This window comes from Pogoniulus pusillus, chromosome 15, assembly GCF_015220805.1.
Source record: "Pogoniulus pusillus isolate bPogPus1 chromosome 15, bPogPus1.pri, whole genome shotgun sequence".
Classification (NCBI taxonomy): Eukaryota; Metazoa; Chordata; class Aves; order Piciformes; family Lybiidae; genus Pogoniulus; species Pogoniulus pusillus.
In genome coordinates, this window is record NC_087278.1 from 222,664 (window position 1) to 235,970 (window position 13,307).

The following is a 13,307-nucleotide window of genomic DNA, read 5'->3' on the forward strand; positions in this document are numbered from 1 at the left end:
TCTCACCTCTTCTCCGAGGCCAGAGATCTCAGGCTTCCCACAGCTCTCTGCTCCCAGCATGCTGAGAGATGGCAGCCTGCGGAAAACACAACTGCAGGTGAAACTGCTGTTGGTCTAACGTGGGGCACTGCCTTTGCTTGGACTTGATGATCTTAGAGGTCTTTTCTAACCTAAATGATTCTGTGATTCTGATGTCATCTTGTTTCCCACTCAAGTTTTTCAGAGATGGGCCACAGAAGATAATTTTACTGTTAACCAGAATGCCTGAACTGGGAATTGTGCAGCCCCTAAGGCTGTTGGTGGGTTTTGTTTTGTAGCCGTGCTCGGCCCTGGCCGGCTGCTCTGCCTTGGCATGACTGGAGCTGTGAAGTTGTTCTTGGCTTTCACAGTGCCTTTGATCCCTACTGTGGGGGTGCTGCATGGCATTTACCAGAGAGATGGCATTAGTGGGGACATCTGGACAGCAGCAGAAAACTGCAGTCAGTCAGAGAACCTCCAGAGCAGGTTTTCTGCAGGCTCACCATCAATCTAGGCTATGATTTGCGTTTCTGAAAAGCATCTGGCATTGCATTCCTGCAGCTGCATGCTGCGTGTGCAGCAGCCTTCCAAGGAGAGAGCATGCTCTCTTTGGGAGCAATGGAAATGAGGACATGGTGATGGCAGCAGCTTCTTCCTAAATGTGCCCTAAAACACAGTGTGGTGGAACAGCCACAACACCTGCAGCAGCCCTCTCAGGGACAGAGAGCACTCAGCAGCAGAGATTAAATACAGAAGGGCAGCTTGCCGTCCTGGCTGAGCGGCTTGCAGGTTGGATCTTAGATAAAGAAGGGTTTCAGGGGTGGAGTTTGAAAAGCTGAGCAGCCTCACAAAAACGTGGATTCTCCTGCCCCTTGTCTCTGTACAGCTGATTACCTTGCAAGCAAATTGTGCTGATTCCTCCAACCAACTCTAGAGTGGCATCAATTTGTTGTGGGGTTTTGTGTTTGGGGCTTTTTTTTTTTCTCCATCCTAGAAGAGAACTTTTCCCTGATCTTGTGAAACTTAGCCTACAGAAATTGCTGTTGTTCCTAGAGCCAGATGACATCTAGGAAAGCTACTGAGCCGTGGATGTAACAGCTAATATACCGTCAGAAGCTGTTAAACCCAGAGCACTGCACCCTCACCATTCCCCTTCCGTTCAGCAGCGCTGGCTCGGAGCAGGGGTTTATGAAACTTGTGCTGCAGTGTTATGCAAAGGCAGGGTCATTTCCATGGCACTCTGCAAAGGACACGATGAGGTTTGTTTGTTTGAGCCGATGACGTCTTCGACTCCAGCAGCAGGAAGCTGATACTGGCCTCTCGTTTGAAAGGGGGGTGCTGAGAGCTGCTTTGAAAACAGGTTTTTCTTGATAAAGGATGCCTTTGGAGAGCAGAGTGTCTGGTTGTCACTTGGAGGAACCCTGGAGTCATTCTATCTTGAAAAGGCCTTAAAGATCATCCAGCTCTCCAGCTCTGCCAAGGCTGGTGCTAACCCATGGCCCTCAGCTCCCCCAGGTCTTTCTCTGCTGGGCAGTTTCCAGCCACTCTGCCCCCAGCCTAGAGCATTGTTGTGACCCAGGTGCAGGAGACAGCACTTGGCCTTGTTGAATTTCATCCCATTGGCCTCTGCCTGTAGATCCAGCCTGGCCAGGTCTCTCCACAGAGCCTTCTTGCCCTCCTTCAGCTCAGCGGCCTCCCAGCTTGGTGTCATCTGCAAAATGACTGAGGGAGCTTCAGTCCCTTTGTCCAGGTCACTGATAGCTGTAAATGTAAAGATCTCCTCTTTGGACCCCAGGATGAATGTTTGAAAACTGTCAATATTGATACTCCACCAAATCAGCCTCTATTTTGAAAATGCCTTCTTCTCAGCCCAAGGGTGAATGCTGAGCTTTTCCATCAAAATCCAAACACTTTTTCTCTCCTGCTGCATTCATAGCAGAGATACTTTAGAGATGCTGCCAAAAAAATCCTTTCTTCTAATATGACACTTTCCTGAGTTGTTTCAGGGTGCAAACCTGGGCAGTCACCAGGCAGAACCTGGTTTCCTTGCAGTGTGCCCAGTGCTCTTTTGCTGCCCATGTTGAAAATGGACAGGCAAGAGCATGTGTTTTGCAGTGTTTTGGCCCTTAGGCTTCCAGCTTCTGTAGAACCTGGAGCTGCAAAAGAAAGAGTTAGAATACTGCTAAAGCACCCAAACAACTGCTGCTTGAGCTGGGTGGTAGGGAAGGGCTGTATTTGTAACTCGATCTTTCCTCTGAACCTGTTGAGGAGTCTTTGCAGCAGCTCCAGGCTCAGGTTTATCGCTCAGCTGCTGTGCTGTGGGCAGGCTATGTGAAGAGGAGTGGGACTGGCGCCAGACTTGTGTGGGGTTGAACAATGGCACATTTCAAGTGGGGGTGTCTCTGCCTAATGAGAGACAGCTGAGAGGTGTGGGTGGCCGGTTCTGCTCTCCCAGGAGAGCTGTCTCATGGTCTGGTGAATATTTTGGGTTGTTGGTGGGTTTTTTATTTTCTAGAGTTGTGTGAAGACTTCTGCCAGGCAGAGTACGTGTCTGTTCCTTCTCCTGCTGGAGCTGCTGGCAAACCTCCCGCTGATGTGAGTGGAAGCAGAGCTGGACACCAGCTGGACCCAGCCTCGTGCTGAGACGTGCTTCTCCCTGGGGTGAATAAATGCCCTGGTGTGCAACTGGCTCTGCCTGGGAGTCATATTTTATGGGTGGAAAGATATCAGTTCCAACTATCAACTGCCTATGAAGACATCTTGCTGCAAAAAGATCAAAGTCAGCAGAAAGCTCCCTCTGTGTGAAAACAAACAACCAACCCCCAAAACCAAACAGCCTCCCCCAGCCTGCGAGCCTTCTGGAAGCTGCTGGCATCATGCAGGCAGAAATTTTCCACTTTGTGGACGTGGTAGTAGTCAGGATTCTGGGGCCCTCCTCCATGCCTGTGCTTTCGCAGCACTGTCTGCGTGGTGGCTCCGTGCCTCAGCCGATCCCGTCTGAAGATGAGGTCTGAGCCATCACGCTGGGTACGAACATGTTGATCACAGCCAGGAGGGTGATAAAGCTGTGGTGTCTTCACAGCAGCCACTCGCACCAAACTTCTGCTGTTGCCAGATTCTGTCTCCAAGGGAAATAAAGGAATACAATAGTTTGAAAATGGGTGAAAAACAACACCCCAGAAAATGCTGCAGAAGCAGACCCTGGGCCCAGGGAGTGGAAATGTAATTTTGAATGATGAGAGGCAATGTGTAGAAAGAGCTGCTCTTGGGACAGCCTCCAGAGAAAGCAGGCTTCTGACCTCAGCTGTATTTGCTACAGGAAAAGGCTCCGTGATGCCTTCAGAGAGGAGGGGAGGTGACATACTGTTGTCACCCAGCTTGTTGTCCTTGTGCAGACCACAAGGGCTTCAAACAGTTTGAGAAGCTACCCAGCGATGATTTAGTAGCTGCCAGCAGCAGACCATCACCCCTCTTTAGGCTGTCCCAGGAGCTGAATGCCATCACTGTTCTAGATCACAAAGCTAAAATTCATGACCCACAAACCAAACAGCACAGCTGCCTCTGCCTCTTCTCTGGAAGACTTTCTCTGTCTTCAGCTTCTCACCAGTGGGTCTTAGAATCACAGAATGGTTTAGGTTGGAAGGGACCTCAAAGATCATCCAGTTCCAACCCCCTGCCATAGGCAGGGACACCTCCCACTGGAACAGGTTGCTCAAGACCTTATCCAACCTGGTCCTGAACGCCTCCAGGAAGGGAACAGCCACAGCCTTCATGGGCAACCTGTGCCAGTGTCTCATCATCCTCACTGGAAAGAACTTCTTCCTAATATCCAGCTTCAATCTTCCCTCTGCCAGTTCAAACTCATTCCTCCTCTTCCTGTCATTACCAGACCTTGTCAGTAGTCTCTTCCCAGCTCTTCCGTAGCCCCCTTCAGGTAGTGGAAGGCCACTCCAAGCTCTCCTGGAAGCCTTCTCTTCTCCAGGCTGCACAGCCCCAACTCTCTCAGCCTGTGCTTGTAGCAGAGCTGCTGCAGCCCTCTCAGCATCTTGGTGGCCTTCTCTGGACTGGCTCCAACACTTCCATGTCCCTCTTGTGTTGGGGGCTGCAGAACTGCACACAGTGCTCCAGGTGGGGGTTGAGGAGAGCAGAGCAAAGGGGCAGATTGCCTTCCCTTGCCCTGCTGCCCACACTGCTCTTACATATTTATCTTGTAGACTGCAGTCCCCCATTACTGAGTTTCTCATGTAGATAGTCAGAAAGAGGGTTCAAGTAGTTTGTCTTTAGACCAAGAAGCTGAGGGGACTGCAAGCCTTGGATTTCTGATGAAAAGCCCTGTTTTGGCATGGAGCTTCTCCAAACCTGACCCAGCTTGTCAGCATTCTTCTTGAATTGTGGGCATCAGTTCGAGATGCCCCAGCACCTGAAGGCCAATGGCATCTTGGCCTGTATCAGGAGCTGTGTGGCCAGCAGGACCAGGGATGTCTTTCTGCCCTGTGCTGGCACTGGGGGTGTCCAGGCTGGAGAAGAGGAGATTCGGGGGGGGGGACCTTATCGCTCTCTACAACTACCTGAAGGGAAATTGTAGTCAGGTGGGGTCAGGCTCTTCTCCCAGGCAACTTGTGACAGGACAAGAAGGCATGGCCTGAAGCTACACCAGAGGAGGTTTAGGTTGGATGTCACTTTGTCACAGAAAGGGTGATTAGGCACTGGAATGGGCTTACCCAGAATGGCCTTGTGAGAGCAGAGTGAAGGTGGAGAATCCCCTCCCTTGCCCTGCTCCTCTGTTCCTTGTGCTGCATTTTATGGTTGTGCCGAGGTGTGGACATGGTGAGGCACAGGGGTTGCTTCTAGGCAGTTTAATGCATGACACTGAAGTTGTTATTGGTGACTTGACCTCATCCCCTTTCTTTGGTGCTTTCTAAGTGCTCTCTTCATAGAATCAAGGAAGTGCCAGGTCCTGCACTTGGGTCACACCTGTGCATGTGCTCAGGTGTCCAAGAAGATATCCTGGCCTGGATCAGCAATAGTGTGACCAGGAGGACTAGGGCAGGGTTCATCTCCCTGGACTTAGCACTGGGGAGGCCACACCTTGAGTTCTGGGGTCAGCTTTGGGGCCTTGTCTGCAAGAAGAACATTGAGGGGCTGGAGCAGGTCCAGAGAAGGGCAATGAAGCTGGGGAAGGGTCTGTAGAACAGGGCTGGAGAGAGGCAGCTGAGGGAGCTGGTGTTGGTTAGTCTGGAGAAGATGAGGCTGAGAGCTGACCTCATTGCTTTCTGCAGCTCCCTGAGAGAAGGCTGCAGTGAGGTGGGGTTTGGGCTCTGTTCCCTAGGCTCAGGTGATGGAAGGAGAGGAAATGTCCTGGAATTGTGCCAGGGCAGGGTTAGGTTGGAGATTTGGAAGAGATTCTTGACTGAAAGGGTTCCCAAAGCCTGGCACAGGCTGCCCAGGGAGGTGGTGGAGCCATCATCCCTGGGGATGTTGAGAAGCCACATAGCCATGGCACTTTGGGACATGGTTTAGGGGCCATGGTAGTGTTGGTTTGATGGTTGGACTCTGTGATCTTAGAGGGCTTTTCCAGCCTGTAGGCTTCTGTGATCCTGTTCAGCATACTGAACACCATAAATATCATCCCAGCTCCTTAGGATGTGGCCAGACAGGTTTGCTGGCGTGCACACTGGGGGCTGGTGCTGCTGCAGGGGCCTCTCCCACCAAGGCTCCCCTGAGCAGGACACCACAGCCTCCCACGAGACCAGCCCCGGGCCAGCTGGGGAAGGGAAGCACAAAGCCCTTGTGTTGAGTGTAGAGCCCAAGTGGTCTGATGGCAAAGACCACTTGTCTGTCTCCACCAGTTCCTGCTGGAATCATTTCCCTGCTGCAGACTCCTGTCCCTCAGTGCCTAGGTATTGAACACTGCACCAGCAATGACCAGTTGTGACCAGTTGTTGCTTCCTTCTGCCCTGCTCTTCACCCTAGCCCTTGTTGGGGACAAAGCAGTGGCATTCACGGGTGACAATGAGGCTGTTGTGCTCCATTGTGGGGGCTTTCCGGGGTGTACAATGTCCTAGCCATTGGAGAGGCACTGCAGTCAGCTGAGGGATGTTTACAGCCACCTCCATACCTTGAACCAGAGGAATAAAGAAAGTGTTGAAGGCAGCAGGGGAGAGGTTCAGCTTGGAAGGTCAGGACTCCTGCCATGTGTGTAGGGAAGTGATCATGCACCTAGGACTCAGCAGTGATGAGACCACACCTTGAATTCTGGGCTCAGTTTTGGGGCCCTCCCTTCAAGAAGGACACTGAAGGGCTGGAGCAGGTCCAAAGAAGGGCAGTGAAGCTGGGGAAGGGTCTGTAGAACAGGGCTGGGGAGGAGCAGCTGAGGGGGCTGGGGGTGTTCAGCCTGGAGAAGAGGAGGCTGGGAGGAGACCTCCCTGAAAGGAGGTTGTATCCAGGTGAGGGTTGGTCTCTCCTCACTAGTAACAAAGGATAAAACAAAAGTAAATCGTCTGAAGTTATATTAGGGGAGGGTCAGGTTGGAGATGGGAAGAACTTCTGTGAGGGTGGTCAGAGATATAACAGGCTGCCCAGGGAGGTGGTGGAGTCCCTGTCATTGGAGTTGTTCATAAAACACATAGAGATGGTGCTTGGGGCCATGGTTCAGTGCACGTGGTGGTCCTGGGTTAACAGTTGGCTTAGGGGTTTATTCCAACCATAGTGATTCCATGATTCCATGTCTAGAAAGCTGTCTAGGGAAGCCAGCACTGCTGCTTGGTGCTGATAAGGCCCGAGAGGCTGCAGAAAGTGTTCCCCTGCTGCTGTCAGCAGGAAGTTGGAGTTCCTGGTCCCTGTAGGTGCCCTAAAGCCTGGGTTTTTTTATGATCCCATTACAGAAGCCAGGAGAGGTTACAGGGTGGCTCCTGGACAGCACATTTTGCTCCCTGCAAACCAGTGGAGTAAAGCTGTGCTCTGGTGTTGAGTTATCTCATAGCATATCAGCAACAGCTGCTGCAGGCTGCTTACCTCTGCTGCTGCTGCCTGGCCTTGGGTCTGGAGCAGTATTCACATTGTGCCTGGCCCAGGTGAGGAAAGCCTTCAGGAGGACATCAGTGGCATGGCTCTCACTTGCCCTGGCAGCAGCTGTTTCATCTGCCTGATGAGGCTGCCCTTGGCTGTGTGTCTCTGGGACACCAGACACCTGGCCGGCAGGGGCAGCACTCTTCTGGGAGTGGTTCCTAAGGGGTGCCTCACACTGCTGTGTGCTGGAGGTGATGGGGTGGGCACTGGTGCTCCAGGTCACGCTGCTGGGCTCTGCTCTTTGGAGTGGCACCTAATGTGATGAGGCTTGGGAAGTCATGTGGCTGCCCATGGTCATCACAAAGGGGCTGAAGATTCTTGCTTGTCAAATACAGTGCCCCTGACTGCTGACACTTTGGCTTCTGAGAACTGTGTTACCTGTGTTCCTGGGAGGTTGAGACGGGGGGTGAGACAGAGCAGGGATCCTGATAATCAAACCGTGCTTCTTGGGACAAGCACTGCAATTCATGCCTTAGCCTGGATCTGGATGGAGCAAGATTCCCCTTTCTCTAGCCAGCTGGAGGAGCATCCTCCCAGTGTCTTTGAAGGTTACAAGGCAGGAAGAACTGAGGTGTGCCAGCACTTCCTTGCTTTTATGCCTCAGGGTCTCATCAGAGACCTTGCAGTGCTCTTTTCCTTACAAACCCTTAGGTTATGCATACAGCTACAGCTGTTGTCACCCTCCTCTGCCTCTGTGAAGCCAGGTGTGATTGCAGGCATTTCCAAGAGACTGGAGGCAAACTGAAAATACCAAATAATTGGTACCCCCAGGTCGTGTTGCAGAACAGAAGCAAAATGAAAGTGTAGTTCTTCAGAGTCAAGTGAAAGATTTGACTGGTTGTGGTGTTCAGAAGTGAGGGAAGAAGGAGATGCAGAGAATGTTTTTTGAGCCCTGCTATCAGCTGTCACATTTCTGGGTCAATATTTCATGTGATGCGGCTGAGGGATCTGAGATCAGAGACACAAGGAGCTGTGCTGCTCCACTGCACGCAGCAGGCAGAAGGAGATGGCAGGGCACAGATACTGACTGCACAGCATGGCCCTGGTGGAATCTGTAAGCCAGGATGCCCATCTTCAGACAGCTGTCACCAGCACCCCCGGGTCCTTTTCTGCTGGGCAATTTCCAGCCACACAGCCCCAAGCCTGGAGCCTTCATGGGGTTGCTGTGACCCAGGTGCAGGACCCAGCCCTTGGCCTTGTTGAATCTCCTCCCATTGGCCTCAGCCCACGGATCCAGACTGGCCAGGTCTCTCTGCAGAGCCTTCAGCAGGGGGCCTTCTGTATTTTCTCTATAATCAATATGTTTGGAAGGGATCCCAAGGCAAGGTCATACAGCAGTGTGTCAGAACTGCTTCCTTGGGCTTGGTTAGCTCAGAGCACGAGGCACTGCTTTTCTGGATAGCTTGGCTGCGTGCTTGCTGGTTATGGTGGAAAGACCTAAGAAATGATGGCTCTGTGGGAAAGGGCTTGCTTTCAACCCAAGCAAATTGGCCACAACTCTTAATTTCTTCTCTTCTTATCTTTCAAAGGGCAACACTTTAAGGAAAATCCTCCTGTATCGCTACTTTAAAGGAGAATATGGAAGTGGTGTGCCCGGGCCCCTGTCTGCCAGCTACAGCAAAACTGCGCAAGTGGGAGGTAACTCGGTGTGAACCACTTAGAGAGTCCAGAATTAGCAGCACTGGTTCCTCTAACAGGCATTTGGGAAGTGCTCCAGAGATTCAGATGCAAACTAATCAAGCATGTTCTGTAAGCAGCTGGAGGAGAGGTGCATCAGCCTTCTCCTGGGTGGTACAGCTTGTCTGACAGGGCTGGTGTGTGTTTGGTGCTTCCAGCACAGGGACCTGCTTTGTGCCCCACAGTCAGTTCAGGTCCAATTGGCAACAGCTTTTTAAGTTGCCAGCAGATCCATCTCCAGAAATCAGGCAAAGCACAAAACGTTGGGACAAAGCTGTTGCCGTTGCTGGAAATTGGGGTTAGACTCAACGATCTCTTTGGATCCCTTCCAAGCCCTGACTCCCCGTGAAATTAAAAAAACTAAAACGAGATCAAGTCTCAGACCCAGAGAGAAATAGGAGGAAAGATTTCTCGCCGAGACTGAGGTTAGGCAGTGGAACAGCCTGTCCCGAGAGGCTGCAGAAAGTGTCCCCTTTCTGCTGTCAGCAGGAAGTTGGAGTTCCTGGTCCCTGTAGGTGCCCTACAGCCTGTTTTTTTTATGATCCCATTACAGAAGCCAGGAGAGGTTACAGGGTGGCTCCTGGACAGCACATTTTGCTCCCTGCAAACCAGTGGAGTAAAGCTGTGCTCTGGTGTTGAGCTCTCTCCCTAAAAGGTGTGTGCAGATCCATGTGCGTGCATGGCTTCGTCACAGAGGAGATCTGAACCACTGTAGTCAGTGGCAGCTGCAGTGACTGACCGCAGCAGTGCTTTCTGCTCCTCAGCAGTGCTTTCTGCTCCTCAGCAGTTCAGGCTTGTTCTGTTCAGAGCAGTGTCAGGTTGCTCTGATTTTCCTAAGGCAGTGACATATGTGCACAAGTGACTGTGGCGGGCAAGATGCTAATTGGTGCTAGTTAATGACTTAAAATAATTTAACAACATTCCTTAAACCTCGTACTTGTAATGTGGATCACCTCGAGCCTTGAAGAAGGTCATCGTGCTGTGCATGGGCTAGGAGCCTGACTGGCCAAAGCATGAAGGTGGAAGCCATAGCCAGAGTGGATTCACCAGCACGTAGCCCTCGTGTAGTCCTGATCTGAGAAGCAGATTGTAAAGTGGTCTCGGAGCGGTGACCAAACGCATGTGGGGTCAAAAAAGGGGTTCAGTGGGCAAGTCAGAGTCATTGCATAGAATCACAGAATGGCTCAGGTGGGAAGGGACCTCAGAGCTCAGCTGCTCCAACCTCCCCACCGTATCTCTCAGCTAGGCTCAGCTGCTGAAGGCCTTAAACACCCCCAGGCAGGAGGCTGCCACAGCCTTCCTGTGCAGCCTGTGCCAGATTCTCACCACCCTCCAACTGAAGAACTTCTTCCTCAACTCCAGTCTGAAAATTGTGACAGAAGAAGGATTCAGGGTTTGGGTTTATTTCTCACTCTTCGAGCCCAGCACTGCAGTTTCACAGAGCAGTCTTGCATTGCATTCCAAGGTGAAGTTTGTTACATTGCTCCCGTGTGCACAAGGCAAATTGTTGTCACTAATGGCTTCATTTGCACACACTCCTGTGAAACAAGCACAAGTGGTGTGGTTTTGTCTAATTTGCAGGTGGATTTTCAGGACAAGACTCAGATAAGTCTGGGGTGACCATGTTTGATATTCAGTGCCTTCTGGACAAGGAAGGTGCCTCGGAACTGGTTATAGATGTCATCGTCAACACCAAGAACGACAGGATCTTCTCAGAAGGCATTTTGCTTGGGATTGCCTTGCTGGAAGGTGGAAACGCCCAGACACAGGTACTCAGTCGCAGCCTTGGCCAGGTGCTTGCCCTGAGCTCTGGGGAGCTGCTCGCTCGTCACAGGGCATGGGGCACTCCCCGTGGTGCTGTAGCCCCAGGCGCTGGCTCCCCAGCAGGAGCCTTTCTGGGCAGCACAGTGCTTCTCTTGATCTGGTCCTTGCCCCGTGGGAGGTCTCTCCAGTCTCCAGTTTGTGCCATAAAACATGGCAGCGCGTTCCAGCGTACGTGCGGCAATTAACAGCAAGTTACTTTCTGGAGAGGTTTGGGACGTTTGCCAAAGAGAGGAGAGCTGGCTGCTGGAGAAGAGCAGGCTCCCAGCCCAGAGAAAACAGCTGCTTCAGACTACAGATTCTAGCTTTTGTGAGTGATGTCCCCCTCAGCTAGCTTTAGCTAGGTCAGAGATGATTGTCTGTTCTTACTCTCTGGTCAGCAGAGTCACCACCAGGGAATCACAGAATGGTAGGGGTTGGAAGGGACTTCCAGAGGTCATTCAGTCCAACCCCTCTGCCAGGGCAGGTCACACTAGAGCACATTTAGGCATATTCTGGATGTCTCCAAAGAAGGAGACTCTACAGCCTTTCTGGGCAACCTGCTCCAGGGCTCTAGCACAATCATAGCAAAGAAGTCTCTTCTCAGGTAGAGGTGGCACCTTTTGTGTTCCAGCTTGTGCCTGTTGTTCCTTGTCCTATCACTAGGCACCAGCAAACAGAGCCTGCCCCCCTTGTCTTGCCCCCCACCCCTCAAACGTTTATAGACACTTACCAGATCCCCTCTCAGCCTTCTCCTCTCCAGGCTAAGCACAGGAGCGGTGCTGTGAACCTCTTCTGCATATCCCATATCTCATCGTTGAAGGGAACCTAAACCAGACAGCTCTCAGCCCATTGCAGGACTATAGGTGTTAGATGAGAGGAATCCCATCCTCTGTCTTTATTCTGAGAAAGCACAACACCATCTGTTACCCTTAGGGAGTGGCCACGAGATGTTAGAGTGCAGTTTTGCTGCAGCTTTCTCAAGTGAATTGCTGGGAGTTGCAAAAAGCTTCTGCTTTAAGATGGAGTTAGTGAAGTGCTGGGAGTGGTGCTCAGCCTGCTTGGCAGTGCTGCTAAAGGACTGGACTTCACAACCTGAAAGGTGAATTCCGTTTGTGTGTGAAGCACAGTGTCTGTAACCTAGGCTAGACACTGCAGGTCAGATACTCCAGGCTGCCTCTTGCTAGGTGCCAACACTCACTTCTCCCTTACTTGCTGGTGGGATATTGTAACTTTAGAATGCCAGGAGAAATGGAGAGTGTCACAGAGTGATCCAGCTTTAATACTGTGACATATTAAAGATTGCAAATGGGAGTGTTCACCATTTTATCCCAGTTTAAAACCAGTCTCACATTTCACTTTATGGAAGAACTGGTCGGGCAGTGGCCAGCCCATTTTCTAAGTGCAGTAACTGTTCATGTGTTTCACCAAAACTGCTGTGGTTTTGTCTTCCTTCTTCCTTAGAGGACTGATCTTTAAGGAATGTATTTTTTGCAGTACTCCACATACCAGCAACTGAAGGAGCAGAAGAAGTCAGAGAAGTTCTTTAAAGTCCTGTATGACCGCATGAAGGCTGCTCAGCAGGAGATCCGCTCCACAGTCACAGTGAGCACTATTGACCTGGGCAGCAAGAAGAAGGATGAGGACAGTGACCTGACCGCATCTATTCCCAAAAAGAGAGGTAAGGAGGCACCCATGTGCACATGGGGAGGTCTGCACTGTGCTCCAGCAGCACCTGCTGCAGCAGCAGGCTTTCGTATTCACCTCTGCCAATTCTCATCTTCCGCCTGCTTGTCTCTGCGCTGGAAGCTGTCTCCTGAGTCGGCTGCAAGGTGTTCAGTGAAGCTGTGGCAGCTTACACCAGCAGAAGATACATGACCATGTATTAGAGCACCAGCAGCAGAGGCTGCTGCTAATGGAGCTATTGCACAAGAGCAAGACCAGGAACTGATTTCCCACCCTGTGGCCCCTCCATTGTTCTCATCGTGTATTGTGTATGGGAGAGAACTAGTAAAGCTTTTTGTCTTTGTATTTTGTTTCACTCTGGCTTGTGGTTGGTTTGGAACATGCTGTCCCTGCATGAGTGTTGCTTTGGTACTCTTTGTAAGTTGCCTAGAGGTCTTTGAAAAGTTAGCAGCAGCAAAGAGAAAAAGAGCTGCATTCAGTGTGATTGCACCCTTAGTGTTTAATCAACCAGGGGAACGAGTTTCCGACATTAAGGAAAATTATCCTCTTTTCAGTAAAGGATTCAGCCCTGCACCTGAAAGAGGGCATGAAAGGACAGTTAACAGAGGCATCTTCTGCAACATCCAAGGCTTACTCTGTGTACAGGAGAGAGATGGATGCAGAAATAGATCTCATGGGCTCAGGACCAGATGCTGCAAATGCAGAAGAGAAGTCTGCAGAAGAAGCAGTCATGAGCCCTACCATTGCCGTCATGCAGCCAATACTGAGGTTTCTTCAGCTGCTGTGTGAGAACCACAACCGTGAGCTCCAGGTAAAGGGGTTCTCTGAGCTGAGCTCCAAAGGAAAGGCTGCAGGGGCTGGAGTTCCATAAGGGAAGAATAACACCCTCATGCCTGGCTCCTGTTACAGAACAGGCCTGGCTGAAAGGCTGCTCTTCTCTCAGTCCACGGGGTGAGACAGCCCTGGTCAAGAACAACCTGTACCTCTGGTTGTGCTTTTGTCTTTGTCCTCTGAACTGCATGGAGACCACAGCATGGCCAGATGGAACTGGGAGGTGT

General features: G+C 51.3%; 1 protein-coding gene across 1 annotated transcript in view; it reads left to right on the top strand.

Annotated features, from left to right (window-relative positions):
* ITPR2 (inositol 1,4,5-trisphosphate receptor type 2) overlaps nt 1-13,307 on the top strand; it is a 204,644-nt gene that overhangs the window by 135,190 nt on the left and 56,147 nt on the right. Inside the window, 4 exon segments of the mRNA XM_064154862.1 lie at nt 8,616-8,724; nt 10,345-10,532; nt 12,061-12,244; nt 12,804-13,060. Coding sequence (XP_064010932.1) covers nt 8,616-8,724; nt 10,345-10,532; nt 12,061-12,244; nt 12,804-13,060 — 738 coding nt within the window.